Source organism: Motacilla alba, chromosome 10 (assembly GCF_015832195.1).
Source record: "Motacilla alba alba isolate MOTALB_02 chromosome 10, Motacilla_alba_V1.0_pri, whole genome shotgun sequence".
NCBI lineage: Eukaryota > Metazoa > Chordata > Aves > Passeriformes > Motacillidae > Motacilla > Motacilla alba.
This window is the reverse complement of record NC_052025.1, coordinates 14668410-14684484: the sequence shown is the minus strand read 5'-3', so window position 1 is coordinate 14684484 and position 16075 is coordinate 14668410. Positions and strand designations below refer to the sequence as shown.

At 50.2% G+C, this 16075-nt stretch overlaps 1 protein-coding gene across 1 annotated transcript in view; it reads right to left on the bottom strand.

Annotated features, from left to right (window-relative positions):
* Positions 1-458: 458 nt before the first annotated feature.
* The window catches only part of ST8SIA2 (ST8 alpha-N-acetyl-neuraminide alpha-2,8-sialyltransferase 2), a 30905-nt gene continuing 15288 nt past the window's right edge, over positions 459-16075 (bottom strand). Inside the window, exons 4-6 of the mRNA XM_038147511.1 lie at positions 15340-15597; positions 12646-12939; positions 459-2937 (exon numbers count right to left, since the gene is read on the bottom strand). Of these exons, the coding sequence (XP_038003439.1) occupies positions 2652-2937; positions 12646-12939; positions 15340-15597 (838 nt within the window). The 3' untranslated portion in view covers positions 459-2651. The remainder of the gene's footprint in view (positions 2938-12645; positions 12940-15339; positions 15598-16075) is intronic.

Here is a 16075-nt window from a genome sequence, read left to right as displayed (position 1 = left end):
GTCTTGCTCATGGTTTAATGCATTTTTACAACACGGGTGGAACAGGACCCATTCTGGGAATAGAAACATCACCAGCAATTTCATCCCCCTGAATAATTTGCTTATAACTTGCCTGTGCTTTGATGCAGCAGCTGCTTCAAGAGCACCAGAAAAAAAAAATCCCTTCTCCCATCCTCGTTTCACCCCCCGGCACACCCTTGTTGTGCTGCTGTAGCTTCAGCTCAAAAATCTCTGTAGGCACAGCGAGAACATCCTGATGGCTTTGGATGCCTCCCTGGCACAGCCCTGACATCCACCCCACGTGGGCAAACAAGCCCAGCCTTCCCTTCCCCTTCACCAGCCAAAGAGGTTCCAGGGTCTCCTGGAATTAATCCCACGGCACTTCATGGTCTTGGCCTCCCCTCTCACCCTTCTACTCGATGAAAATACAGCATAAAAATAAAACCCCTGCACATTTATTTCATTTCCTCTACTTTTATTTAAAAAGAAGGTTTGCTAACAGCAATCAGTACCATGGCCCAGGCCCCTCAATACAACAGTTGGCTTTAGCAGTCCCTGCAGCTCCAGCCCTGCTCTGTCCCTCCCCTGTGCTGCGGACAAACCTGGGAATTATCTGGCTTTAAGAACCACTCCTGAATCGTGGGAAGCTCCCTGGGATTGCAGATTACTTCCATCCTGCAGTTTTACTCTCTGTCTCCTTCTGCCTCAGCTTAAGCTGAGGTTCACAGCCAGGTTTAGCTTTATTGTGAAACGAAAGTCAAGTAAAAATAATATGCAGGAAAAAAAAAAAAAAGCACCAGGTTAACAAAAAACAAAAAACATGAAAGAAATGATTTTCTGGTGCTGGAAAGAAACATCCCCTCAGTGGCAGATTAGCCCACATTTATCCACTATAATGTTGCTTATACCTTAATCTTAGCCATCTTCATCTGACACTAATTAGCAGGCTGGAGGCTCCTATGGGTACAGTAGCTTCTACAGCCCAAAACATGAAAGTGAGCTCTTCTTTTTACCACTTGAAGCACTCAGCTTTTAAAGAGACAATGTCAAGTATTTCAGCCCCAAACTGTACATTTTTTAACTTAAAAAACACAGCAGCAGGAGGAGGCCCAAAGGTGATGATACCCAGCCATGGCAGCAGTGAAGTGCAAGCCTGAGGTCTGCCTGTGCAGTGTTATTTACTCTCCCACAAATTAAACCCAAACAGCTCTCCCTGAACCCTGGACTCACCTGCATTCTGGCACTGAGTGCTAATTAGGAGACAAACAGAATAGGCTACAGAGGCAGAAAATGAAACAGAATCATCAAATCAATCTAGTTGTTTCCTTCAAAACCCCCGAAAATCAGAGAAAAGCAAATGTGGTTATAAAAAATTCTTTGTATTTTGGGTTCTGTCTGGCAGGGAAAAAAAAAAAAAAAGGAAAAGATTATTTCTATGATGTTCATCATAGAAATAATTTCTATGTTCATCATAGAAATAGGCAAGCATCCCATCAAGATCCATCTGACATCCTATTTAACTGCTGGGAGTGAGAGATAATTAGAGCTTGAAAGGACTGACAGAGTGGGACTCCAGGAATTCAGCACTGTGTGCTGGTTCTTCAGGGAGAAACTGAAAATAAATTATTTAGACTTGAAAAAGTCCCTTGAAGTCCTGTGGTCTTTTTGCTTGGCTGGGTCTAGGCCTATCATCCATATTTTTGCAGTTTTTGGAGGAGGAAAGAAGGCAGACTGCTTAGCAGGAACAGCTGGGAATTTGAGGAATTAGAGCTGGATATACTTATGGTTTTCAAAAGCCCTGACAGATGCTGGGTGTCCTTGTGACACAGTGAGACTGCTCAGTACTAATGGTGCTGCTTTGTGGCAGCAAAGCTCCTTCCTGTGACATTCCAGCACCTCTGCTCCTCAGAAAAGGAAGAGAAACACACATTCAGCATCCTCCTCACCACTCCCCTGGCCCAGCGCCTCTCTGGAGCCCCTCACGAGAGAGTGTCACTGGGATCAGCTCAGCTCTGCTCCCTGCCACCTCCTGGAGACTCAGCTGCAGCCCCAGAGGCTTCCCCTGCTCCGAAGGCTGTGCCCAGCCTGGCACTCTGTGTTTGGATGGGTTTGGGCACTGGTCCCTGCAGAGCAGGACCCGGGTGCTGCTCGGTGCCACGGGACCCTGGGCTGTGAGAGCCACCAACAAACCTTCCCTGCCCACCCCGCTCCCAGCCCCTTCCCCTCCCCGCCACGAGCACGGGGCCAAGGGCACTCCTCGCTGCCCTTGGCCAAACAAACTAACTACCAACCTCGGACCAGTCACGACAAACGGCTCACGTTTACCCATCACCTAACAAACCCTCAGGAACCAAGGCCACCTCCACACCTTCCCGATGTAAGGCCAACACCCTTCGAGTCCAGCAAGCCCCACGGCAAGGGGTCTTGCCCAGGCCAGTCTTGTGAGACGCCCCAGCACCTCTCCTGCCCCTCCCTTGGTGAACACCAAACAGTTATAATACTCAGGTCAATATATATAGGTACCACGTAGATATACTTGTGTCGCTGTCCTGCGCGTTAACCAAGACGACCAACCCCGCCAGGCACCGCTCGTCCTTTGTGCCCCCTCCCCTTCCTCCCGTGGCTGTGCAGGGACGTGGCAGGGGACCAGCCTACGTGGCCCCGTCGCACTCCCCCACAGTCAGCTTCAAGGCTCCTTGCTGGTGCAGCGTCTTTAAGGCTTTGAACTCCAAGGGCATGGTGTGCGGGCTGGCCTGCGAGGTGTAGCCGTACTTGAGGCTGTCGTAGTAGTGGTACTTGACTGGGTTCTGGTTCTGGTCCAGGGGAAAGGGCCAGAAGCCGTAGAGATAGATCTGGTTGCAGAAGCGGGTGGCCAGGGTGTACATGAGGAGGCCGGTGGTGGGTCGCTTGATGTGCACCTTGTTGGTGAGCCAGTACCTGCAAAGGAACAGTTATTCACTGTTATTCACCCCGCACACCGAGCTCCTGGCCTGCAGCTTTTCTCTCTCCATCCTCTCACTGAGATGTATTGGTGATTCAAAGTGAGAGGATTCTGACTGGCAGAGTTCTCCATGCCAAGGAAAAGCCTCTCTAGGGACTGCATCCTCCTGCTCTCTGCTGGTTACATCCCACTTGTTGCCATGGCACTGAAGCATCTCATGCCTCGACAATCCTTTATGAAAAACAAATTGCTTGCAACAGTGGCCTTCAGTACTTCAGCCTACAATTATCTTCCAATCAACCCTGGAGATCAATACCACAGACCAAAGCATCCACATGTCAAGTAGACTCCAACAACCCCTCGAAGCAGACACAGTCAAACACATGCTGATGACTTTCATTGATGAACGAAGATTTTACTCTGACAGCAAGCACGGCAGGGCTAGAAAAACATCTGCCTTGGAACAAAGGGTCACCAGGCTGAGAGAGCTAAAATGCACTGCTGAGTTCCCATTACACCCAGCGACTGCTGCTGTGATCCTGGACCAAGATTCATCACCACATTCGGCAGCATGAGTCCATCAGACACACAATATGGCACATTGCAATAGAAAATGTGAGATATGGAGGTCAGCTGTGCTCGCTGCTGGGAAGCACGTTCGTTTTTATGAGGGATGGCAAAAAGAACGGGGGAAGCATGTAGGGATGCAACAGCAGAAATGGTATCAGCTGTGGTATTTTGGGCTGCTGATAAAAATTATTGCAGAATCAACAACCTGTAAGAAGATGTTTCCAGTGCCCCGTATTTATTGCAAAAGCAACTTAGCTGGTTCGCTCAGGAAAACACTGTCAAGAGGAGCAAAATCAGGAAACAAAAGGTTTGGGGAGGTAGAAGATATCCCCATCAGGCACACTCCCTCCTCCCCCAGCATGTCTGATGCCAGCACTGCCCCAGAGCAGGCAGCACATCCCGCTGTGCCACAGCCTCTCTGAGCCCCTGGATTATTTTCAACAGGTGAGTGACTGGCAGCACCTTGGACAAAAGGCACGAGGAAGCAGAGCAGAGCACGCGGCACTTCTGTGCCCTCACCAGATGTTTGGGATCCTGAGGTGGGTCCTGCAGTCGCAGTGGAGCCCCAGGAAGTGCCTTGCTCCTCATTTGCACTTTCTGCTGGGCTCCTGAGGGTCTTGCGCTCAGACGGCAGGAACCCTTGGGAGAGCTGAGCCTTAATCCTGCAAATTAGCTTTTCAAGAAAGCCATTAAAATTTAGCATCCAAGGCACAAAACGTGCTTGCTTGTTCTCAGCCAGATAAGAGAAAAAATTGACTTTTCTGGTGAATCAAATTCTGGAAGCAGAGTAACTGCCTCGGCGTGTGCAGGAAGGGCACAGGGACACTTTTTTGGGGTGCCACATCCAGGGGTGTTCAAGGGGGCTTTAGCAAAGGATAAACACGATGTTTTGGGAAGGAGATCTTTGCCTGGCTCATGCTGGCATCCAGCACAAAAAAAAAGAGCAAGAAACTGGGGGAAAAGTATAATCATCAGCATTTTCTGTGCTTGCCCAGCCACAGGGCTGTGCTGGGGGACCCAGCAGAGCTCACTGCAGTGCCACAGCAGCCTGCTCCCACAGGTAGCCATAAAGCAGCCTCCTTGATGAGTTTATGGGTAAGCACATTAGACCCCCTGTGTGCAGAGGGAAATGGGAGATTATCACAACCGTTTAACACTGTGAATTAGGGTCTCCTCATGCAGCAGGGAAGCCACCTGGGAAGAACTGTCAAGTCACATTAACCAGCTGGCTTTGAGGGAGGACAACTGTCAGGGTTTGTCCTGCAGCTGCTTTAGCCTCAAAACTCTCCTTTCTATCAATTTACCAGCTGGAGTACACAGGAAAATACTGGTGACCTTTTGTCTTCCCAAAATACTAACTTTTGTTGAGAGGCTGTAAATACTCCATGAACATCCACGGACCCTGGCAGCAAGATGAGGTGATCCTTGTACAGAGGCACAGGCCATGCATGTGACCATGCAGTTTCATGCATATTAACAAGGAGAAGAATGACCTGGGTCAGACACTGAAGCACCCCATAGACACATGCTGTCCTCTGCAACCCAGCACACATAAAAAACCTTACCAATCCCAACAAGTGTGCACAAGCCACCACCCTAAAACAGCCCTAACACAACCAACCCCGTGTATCCACCTCACCAAAGGCAGCTAGTGAGCACTCACTTGATAACACTGGGGTAGGGAACACTGGCAAGGCATTTTTTAATAATGAAAATTAAAACCTGGCTCTTTTGTCTGTATTTCCCTTTGTTGCAGGCAGGGTATTGCAAAAACCTCACTCATGCAGCATTATAAATTCTCAATGCAGCTTTGAGAGGGGGTGAGGGATTCCAGGCTGTCCCAAACCACCCACATAGATGACATAAAGTAACACATAATGCCCAATCCATAAAACTGGTCATGCCACAGCTCCTGCAATTTGTTTCCTACACAGTGAAGGTGGGAAATCCTCTGGTGAGGTCTGGGAAATACTTTTCAATGACTGGTTTGTGATGGGAGTCTCAGAACTATGCAAGACCTTCCTCTTATCTCTCCCACCACTGTCCAGCTGAGACAGCAGCCTGGTGCAGGAGAGAACAGCTGGGGATGGAAATAAAACCTAATTAATTCTGTAAATCCAAATGAGGTTGTCTGGGAGCACATGGGATGCTGTGTCAACAGCACACCTTTAATATGTGAGGTCCAGGATTTTAATTAGGAGGAAAGATAATCTCGAAGCAGGCAGTAATTATTTTTCGAACTGGCTACACCAATCACCATAACTATTAACTGCAACATTTTATGGAAAGAGACAGCAATTAAAAGAGAAGAGCAAAGAGCAGTCCTGAAACCCAATGCCTCTGTTCTAAGAGCTGTTCTCCCAGTGAGGAGCTGGTGCTGTGTCTGTAAATAAACCCTCAGGTGTGGATGCAGCTCCTGAGATAGGCAGGAGCCTGAGCAGGATGTGGCTCAGAACAGGAACCATGATTCAGTCAGGGAAAAATTGCCTGAGACAGCTCTGGTTTCAGATCATGGTAGTGACAGATGGAAAATGCCATCAGATCTTCAAGGCCATCTCTTGTAAGGAGGCAGCCTAAACACAAGCCGTAACACCTTCTTGAACTGAGACTTAAGAAGAGCAGCTCAGAGAGTCTCATCCTACAGCTGGGAGATGGTTCTGGCTGCTCCTCATCTCCTAATCCTCAACTGGAGATGATCAGATGTCTTCTAAGCAGAACTGCTGCCAGGTGCCTCTCGTGAGGAAGCTGCTCTGCAGCCGCAGGGAAAGAAACTGCTGTACTGGGACCTCCAAGCCCAGTGGGAATCCTGCAGGAGGCAACACTCTGACACTGCCCCCAGGCAGCCACAGCTGCTGCCTGAGCCAGGGAATGTGGTACCTCCCCACTGCACATCTGGAGCATGTGCTCCACCCACTGAGAGTGCTCATCTGCCCCAGCATCACTGAATCTGGGGAGAAGAGCCTGGCCTGGATTTGGGCTGCAGTGCTGGTGCAGAACTCCTCCCTGCAGGCAGCATTCAAGGACTGCTAGAGGGGGCAGGGCTCTGCTCTCTGCTTACCAACCTGACGTGCCTGAGAAAAACCTAAAACAAATTGTACCCTCCTGGTAAGGGTTAAGCCACAGGATAAAATTAACAGAAAATCCATTGCCCTCATGAAATGAATAAAAGATATAGGTCAATGAAGAAATCAGATTTCAGCAGTATCAGCTGCATTATTTCATGATACAAATCAGAATAGCTGAAATAATGCAATTTCAGGCTCTCTTCAAAAAGCTAATTCATAAAAGGGTGATATAAACACAAGCTGGTGTGGAGGTGCTGGTCCCTGAGTGGCAGCAGTGGATTATCAGTCTGCCACACACACCCTGCTCCAGAAACACCCAGGAAAGCCAGATCCAGGTAAACAGAGTGAGGGCCCTGACTGACGTTGGTGCAGAGGGGGACAGGAGCTGCTGGTGCTGCCAGGGGACACAACATATCCCAGGGCTGGGTAGATGAAGGGCTGGAGCCCAGGGAGCAGCTGATACCCCCCATTCAGCTCCTTCCAGCCCTTTTTCTCTCCAGGTATTGAGTTTCCTCTGTCACCTCCACCAGAACAGCCAAGAGCCACGTACAGTGATGAGAGCTGTGCTGGACAAGCAGGAACGGGCATGTCCCCATCCAGATGCTAACACTGACTCCAAAAACTGAATCTGGTGTCAGCTGGGCTTTATCCAGAGGCTGGGCAAAGCCCAAACACCAAACCCAGCCTCCTTGTCCAGACTGGATCCAGACCATGTAGCCTGGTTCTGCTTTTGGTAACTTGGCACAAGGAAATCAGCTCTGAGCCACAGATGAAAAACTCTCTTCTCCAGATTTTGAGCTGTGATGCTTTTTCAAACACATATGGTACTCAACACCCTCAAATTAAAGCTTTTCTAAACAGACAAAAAAGGGAAATAATTGAGAATAACCTTATTGCTTTCACCTTTCCTTTCTATGCCCCTTCACTTCTTTTGAAAAAGAAAAGACTGAATCTTCAGATTAACAGGAACAAATTAACTCTCTTGGGGCCCCAGTGCAGACACACCACAGCTCGGGTTCAAGGTGCCTCAAGTGCAGAAGAGCAGAGGATAAGAGCTCACACAAGGACTTCTGCAGGATATCCACTGATCTAACCCTTTGGCTTTAATGGGTGCTCACAGCTCCCCCTCACATCCCACTCCAGTCACACACTTGTGAATGGCTGTTTTCTTTCCCTACACCCTTTGGACATCTTTTTCCCTCACCTGAGTGCAGGACCACACTCCTTAAACCATTTATTTAATCTAAAGGTGAAGGGCTTTAAGGCCCAAGACCCCAGGGCAGGTATTTCAGAGGAGCCCCTGTAAGCATGAAGCTCCATCAGGGAAGAAAGAAGCAGCTGCTTTAGAAAACCCACAAGTGATTGATGGTGGCCCAACAGCGCTGGACACAGCAGAACCAATCCTGAGACAGAGGGTGAGAAAAGCTGAGCTGGGAGGGCTGTGAAAAGGAAAAGCAGGAGCTTAGGTTTGATGTGTTAGAGAAAAGCAGAGGCTGTGGAGGGATGCAGGAGAGTGCAGTCAAAGCAAGGTCAGGAGAACCTGCACACATGTCCAGTGTGAGGCAAAGGGGGTTGGAGTGCAGGTGGCACAATGGGGACACGAGGAGAGGAGGGAGCAGTGTGGGTTTCCACCATGAGGGCTCCCGCCACGGCTGAGGGATGGGAGAGGCATCGTGCCCTGAAGCCCTGGAAAGGTGAAGGCTCAGCCCCTGTTTGGGTGTGAGGAGCCAGGCAGACGCCCAAGGCAAAGGTGAATGCACCTTGTGGCTGTCAGGCTGCAGTTCTGAGTGCATGTGGCAGCAGGGCAAGGTGATTGTCCTGAAGAGCACACACCAGCTGTCACAGCTGCTTGGATTTAAACCTAATGGCACACCAAGCCAAGGAGCTGGAAGGTCTATTGATTTTTAATTTTTTTTCCTCTCGAGAAGCCCTTAACAAAATCTTATGGGACTGGAATTGGTTACTGCCAAGAGACCCTTGTGATGGACACGGTGAGAAATGCTAGAGGAGATCAGACAAAGTGAAACGTGTCCCTGAATTCGCTGCAAGGAGTGACAGAAAAACCTCCCAACACAATTATTTTCCCTCTCTGCCTGCATTCCGTGTTATTTCTCAAACAAAAGCTGCTTGGCAATAGGGATTACAAGGCTTTCTGGAGACATTAACAGGCAACTTATAAGGGGTTTGCTTGCTCCCCAGCCCGGCAAGGCGTGTGGGGCTCGCCAGAGGAATTGCTCAGGGGACATTTTATGGAACCACGGTGAAGTAAGGATGCACATACCCTGAAACACACAGGAGCTGCCACCAAACTGCCTCCCTCTCCAGCCCTGGGGGTGACTTGGCTCCCCTCTGAGCTCCTCCACTGGAATGCTGAAGGCTCTCTCCCCTCCTGGTGAGAGCTGAACCGTGTGAGAAAAGCCTGCCACTATCAGCAAACATTTAAAGCACCCTCACAGCTTGAAAGGTGATGTCTCAAATGATGCTGTTAAGGACAACAAAACCAAATGCTTTTTACTTATCTCTACAAATGCCCCAAAATGCACTGAAAATTATAGGAAAAACGCTCAATTGCCACTTGAAATGAGTTTTGGTTTGAGGGAAAACAGAGCAGGACAGTAAATACTGTGGTTCAAGGAGAAGTCAAGGGCTCACAAATGTATTTTGCTGGTAGTGGAGAAAGAAAAGGCAACACTTCTGTGGCCAAATTGAAGTTGGCCGAGATGTCAGCCTTTGTAGAAAGTGCTATTCCTTGGGAAAAAAAAAAAAAAAGGGTGCCTTGGCTGAAAAACTTCCTCCATTTCTCATTTCTTTGTGAGTTCCAAATCAGCTCAGGGTAGATGATAAAAAGTAGTTTTAACCAAAAAGGGAGAAGATGGGACCTCTCTGCAACAGCAGCCCACTGCAGCACAGAGGGATGTGCTGTGGGTTATTCATTCTCTGCTGCACACCACATGCCACAAATTGTATTTATTTCACAAATCTCAGATCTGTCAAATAAAAACACAGTGCTATGAACCAGCACAGAGAGAGCTGCAGAGACAGAGGATGTTGTTGGAGACCATACCCTTCATCAGCAAAAATATGGGATGGTCACAGGAACTGGACAGTGACCCAGAACATGAATAAATAAATTCCTAGTGATTCTGGTCCTGAGGAAGGACTCCTTCACCCCAAAGTACATCACACCAATTACCCTGAGCAGATGGTCAAGACAACCCTGTTGGTACCTGAGAGACTTCCTACACAGCAGCAAGAGCATCAGCCACCTCCCTCAGCTATGCCCAGTTCATCCAGTCCTGCCTGAATCACTCTCAAATCCACCCAAGTCCACACCTAACGAGGCTGCACCAAGGAAAGGGTTAACACTGACTCCAGCCTTCCCCCAGAACAGCACAGCCCTTCACCCCCCAGCCCTGGGTGACCCCTCTGTGAGCTCCTGGGCCAGGCCACAACACAAAGGGTCAGTGTTGAAGTGCTCCCATCAGTTCTGGCTTTCTGAGGGGGCTGCACTTTTCATTAGACTAATTGCTAATCAGGAGGCATCCTTGTTTTCCTGCTGATAAGTGTGAGAGCAGGAGGGCAGGTCAGGCAGCAGCCCTCTTGGCTTAGAGGGCACTCCCTGACGAGGATTAGCACTGGCCTCAGTGGTTATAATTGAATTAGTGCTGCCTCTGTGCTGCCAGGAGCCACCTGGCACTGCCCCCAGCACGGTGACCAGCCCAAGGGACAGCCTGGAGGTCTTGGCTGTATTTCCAACCAGGACCTTGGGGTTTGCCACCAGCACCAGCCACTGTCCAGCCACGAGCTGCTGCCATCCCCAGCTCACTTCAGGTGCTTGGTGCTCTCACTGGCTGCATCCCCCTGAGCCCCTGGAGGCTCTGAGAAGCCCAAACCCACGTTCACTGCACGAGAGCCCAGTGAAGTGCACGGTTACACTAAAACGTGAGCAGAAGGGAGACTGCTCCAAGCCACAGGTGCATTGCTCTGTGCACCAGACAGCACTGAGCCCCTGGGCTTCTCCCAAAATCCCTGCAGCTCCCGCAGCCAGGCAGCTCCTGCCAGCCACAGGTGGTGGCTCCAACAGAGGGACATCCAGTGTGCCAGCCAGCCCAGCTGGACTGCAGGGCTGGGACACAGAGGGGCCAGGAGGATGCTGTGAGTTGGAAGATAAGCCCAGCAGCTGAGCTTGTGGAGGCATCCTCCTCTCCCATGGGAAAGTGATGCCTAACCCTTGCCAACTCCTCTGCAAAGCTTCCTATGGGAAGTTTCTGGCACTGGGGATGGTTGCCAGCACAGGATTAGCAGCCTGTTGATTTAGAGGGCTTATTACAGGAGCTTAATTCTGACAGATAAAAGTAAGTCAATTATAGCTAGAAACAGCTCTGAATTTGGGTTGTAGGATTTTTTTCCTTCCTGCCTCCCCCTTCTGTGAGTTGTGGTGTCACTTCCTTCCCTTTCTTTACCTCAAAGCCAATGTTTTCTGTGAGATGCCTCTCTGGCCCAGGGAAGCCTCTAACACAGGCACTTGGAGCAGATGTGGTACTTGCTCCTGATTGCTGCCTGTGAGGCACCATGGCACCACTCCACTCCTCCCAGCCCCACCAGGCTGCCCTAGAGCCCCTCCTTGGGCTTCCTGCTGGCAGAAATGAACCCAAAACCTGTCCCTTACCCACCCCCAGCACTGACACACAACCTGAGCTGGGACTGGGAACACCCAGCAGGGACCAGCTGACCTGCAGAGCTCAGACTCAGAGGCGTGCAGGAGAAGTGCTCAAAGAAATCAAGAACATTAATGCTGAGGCTTAGAAGTGGGAGCACCAGCTACACAAGGAAATTGCCATCCTGTGAGATTAACGGGGTCTAGTCAGGATCAGAGGACAACTACTGCCATAAGTCATCTCCAGCAAAAGTCAGTCTGCCTCAACTCCCTAAATGCCTAAGAATCATGATCTTCCTAGAGAAATAAAGTACAAAAGCAAGAGCCTACCCCATTCCCAAATAATTTACATGAAAATCTCATCCCTGGGGCTCTCTTTTATTTTCTTTCTTTTCTCCTCCCCACCACATCTGTGTCTCCTGTACACCTGAAGATGCAGGCAGAGAACAGAAAGACCCTTTCCTTCCCTCAGAGTAAACCCAGTCACCACCACCTGGCCCCGTTTATGTGACCAGCAGGGCCAGACCATGTCACTCCCCTCCTACCCAGGCTCACACAGGAGCTCCTTGACTTGAGGAGCTGTGACAGACCTGTGCCACTGAAGCACAAGGTGACAAATCTCATGGCTAGCTCAGTGCACACCAGTTTCTCCAAGGAAAGCCCTAACCACAGGCTTGGGAGTTATGGTGATGTCCCAGGAAAGCACTGGAGGTTTGGATATTGCTAAAAGCCCTCACACTCAAAGAGCACAGTGGGGAGCACCTGCTCACAAGTTCTTATCTGTCACTGTTGTATTTTCTAAAAAAATTCTTTGCCCAGAATTCTTCTCCTGGGAAGCTGAGAAGCCTCAGAAAGGGATGAAAACAACAATTATCTGATTGCTTCTCCTGTGTTTTGCTGCTTTGGAATGTGGTTGGAGATTGTTTATCCAACATGTGAATTGTTTTAACTTAATGACCAATCACGGTCAGGCTGCGTCGGGACTCTGGAAGCAGACACGAGTTTTTATTATTCATTCTTGTTAAGCCTTCTCTAAGTATCTTTTCTCTATTCTTTAGTATAGTTTTAGTAGAGCATTCTATAATATAATATAATATAATATAATATAATATAATATAATATAATATAATATAATATAATATAATATAATATCATATCATATCATATCATATCATATCATATCATATCATATCATATCATATCAGCTTTCTGAGAACACGGGAGTCCGATTCTCAATTCCTCCTCCGTCCTGGCGACCTCACAAATACCACACTTATCTAGGGACCATCCACCACCCCATCCTGATGGCCTGCAGAAGGAAACAACTCCTGCTGTTTTCCTGCAGCACAAGCCCAGGGATCCCTGCCCAGCCCAGGAACTGCAGGCTGGGAGCTCAGCGGAGCGGCGCTCACCCTCGGACCGCGTGCAGCAGGCGCAGCGAGGGGTAGGCAGTCCTGACGTTGATGTGGTGCTTCAGGATGAGCTCGTTCACCCACTCCACTCGCTCCTTGCCCCCCTTGGCCATGAAGGCTGGGATCCAGAGGATGCTGCCGTTGAGGCTGTGCAGGCGCTGCAGCAGCTTCTCCCGCCACGTCTCGTTCACCAGGTCCTCGAAGGCGCGCTGGATCACCGAGGGGTTCATGGTCACCAGGTCTGTCTTCATGCCCACGTCCTGGGAGTACTCCTGCACGGGGGCCAGGTTGCACCTGCAAAGGGGAACACCCAGCAGCCCTGTTCAATGCACTGAGAGAGGGCAGGGACAGGCACGAGGCGGGTGTGGTGCCAAAAGCCAGGACTGGTGACATTGTACCCATTCCTGCTCGCTTTTGGGAGGAAGAGGAGGGAGAATGACTCTCTGCAGTAAATTAGTGATGGTGAGCCATCTCTACCTCAGGCCACCATCCCTCAGCATGACGGCACGTGCACACGTGTCCCCCTGGGACAAGGCTAATGTCAGCCACAATTGTGGTGTCTCCTTGGTGGGTTGCAGGCGCAGCAGCTCTTCTGGTGCCTCTCAAAAATAACATCAGCAAGAAAGCTCCTGTGTCTGCTCCCATGGCAGATTTCAGACAAAAAAGCCTTTTACACTCATGAAAAGAACTTGCCTCTTAATTCCAGCCCTGCTGGAGTAACATTATCCCAAAGGCCTTTTCTCCCTTGGTGAGTCTCTGCAAACAGCAGACCTGGTGGCACCGTGGTGACACTGACACCAGCAGGAGGGGGATGCCAGGACATGGTCTCCACAGGGTCTGGCTGTCTGGAGCCTGTGACCCTCAAAAAACACCTTTTTCTGCAGTGTTCATGGGTACCTCCTCTCAGATTGTACACGTGGGCACGTGCCATGTATCTTGAGCTCCTGTGCCACAGCAGCTTGAGGGCTGAGGGCCTGTGGGACAAAGTGCCAGCAAATCACCCTGGCTATATAGTGGTTTCCTACAGCTCCTTGAAGGGGGTCATCTGTGTCTGTGCCATGCCCGTGGCACAGGGCAAATGGCACTGGGAACCAGCTGATGGGGAGATGCAGAGAGATGCATCCCCCTAAAAAACAGAGGCTACCCATGTGTTTGCACACTGAGTGCTCTGCTGTGGTGTTTGACAGTGAAGTCACTGTATTTAACAAGCAGGAATTGCATCCTAAGCATCTGCCTTGATAATCAGCTATTATTACTGTTTTCCCTGCTTACAGATGGGAAAACTAAAGGAAAATCCAGCTACTGGCATGGGGGCCCTTTGATTGACTCATCACAGGAGTCAATTCAGTAAAAAATAAACATTGGAACTGTATCCTGGACACAGACCCAGTCACTGGTCACTGCCAACCCTGCTGAAAAGGCTGCCTGGATGGAGCAAACCTTCCTCAGGAAGATGCAGGTTCCAGCAGTGGCTGACACAACCTACAGTGGGAAGTGTGTCTGTGCCAGACCTGCACCAGCACATGGCTGGGGAGAAGTTGCTCAAAATGCCCATCCTCACATCCAGAAAAGCTTTTCTCCTGCAATTCTGCTGCCTGACATGAATGCCCCTTTGCCAGAACCACAGCAAGCAGTTTTTCCCTCTGCTCACTTGTGCTCCAGCTCAGGATAATGCTCTATCCCCTGAGGGCAGGCTGGAGCTGCCAGCAGCCAGGCAGCTGGAGCAGCAGAGTTTGAGAGGGGGACAGAGGTGACATTATCCTCATTCCCACGTCACACCAGCACCGCCTCTGTGAGCTGCTGATGGATTGGGCTGTCTTTGTAATAGACTCACCAGAAAACAAATGTCTGCATGTACATAAATCATCTGTGGATTCCACAGCCTCTCAACTAACAGGGGCTTCGGGCTGGGAGGGCAGGAGCTCCTCCTCTCCACTTCAGACACCTCCAGAAGTGAATTTGGTGTGTCCCAGCGGGGCTCAGGATGTGCTGCTGCAGGTCCCTGGGGCAGTGCAGCTGCAAGGACAACGGCACTGGGGACAGAGGCGACACAGGGGAGTGTCACACCTGGGCATGCGCAAGTGTGGTGCCAGGGCATCGTGTGGTGCACCCTTGTGCTCCAGGGCAGAAGTGAATCGGGTTTGTGAGAGCCCAGGATGGGGTTTGTTTCCAAGAGACAAACCTGAGAGAAGAGGAGGTTGTGGCGGGGTAAATGGTGCACCATGAGAAGAGGTAAGGTGCACTTACAAGAACACGTGGGGAGTGTCGCCCTGATTTTTTAAGTTTTTCTAAGCCTTCTGATGTTTGCATTCTTGTAATGAACTTATCTCACACACTACTTATGTAAATAACTTATTATTTTGCATTCTTTTATGGAGGGGGAGAAATTTGCTGGACCATTACTTTGTCCAGTGTCATTGGCGAGGTGGCACTGTCACCCTCCAACCCACTGTCACTTCTGGAAATCTATAAATCTTAGAATCAGAAATGAAAAATTCTCTTTTTACCTTTAACCGCGCAGTGTTATTTCACGTCCTACAGTGACAGGGGAGCACTTGGAGATGCGTGCAAGGGTTTCCAGCAGAACTCTGAGTGCAATGGGGCTGCGAGGCCGTGCTGCCCCAGCTGACCTGAACTCCAGCCCCCTGCACTGCTCCCAAAGCCCTCTGTGCTGCAGGAGCTGTCCCTCCCTACCTGATGACGAAGCTGTGAGCGTCGATCTCGGGGCCGCAGCCGCTGCTGAGCAGCACCCCCGAGTTGCCCACGATGGCACAGCTGGGGAACTGCTTGCCCTTGAGGGGAGAGGTGCGGGGCAGCAGCTCGTACAGGTTCTGCGACACGTTCATGGTGCTGTCCCTGTCAAAGACGTAGTGGATGATGTCCCCCGGCTTCAGCGTCCCCTTCAGCACTGAAATGTCCTTCTCTGCATCCAGGAACTTCAAGATCTGTTTTCTGAGCACAGGGAAGAAAAGAGCTTTATCAGGTGAGGTGCAGAGATAACCTGGGTCAGATGTAAGATGAGCTCTTGCCTCCCGGCTGCCCTCACTCTCTGGCAGTCCATCTGACCATGCTCTGCAGGCACAGCTTACAAAAGGATATCTCCATCTCAATGCCTGCTCCCTCTCCACTCATCCCTGCCCGGGGCAGGCTACCACAGCCAGCCCACCCTTGGTGAGGGTCCCTGAGTTTACCCAGGCGAGAAGGTCTCCTTTCCTCTGTGACCCATCACCTGCACACACAAATTCCACTTGGCCTGAAAAACAGGGGCTCAAGTGCTCCTTGTTTTGCTGCTGCCAGGCCAGCTGGCTTAGCTGGGAATTCACTTCCAAGCAATCGTTTACAGATATGAAGCCTATCTCAGCAGGAGGTAAGTCTTTTTATTTCTTCCTTGACTTCTTTAGATGATACACAATTTGCCAGCTTGCACTGG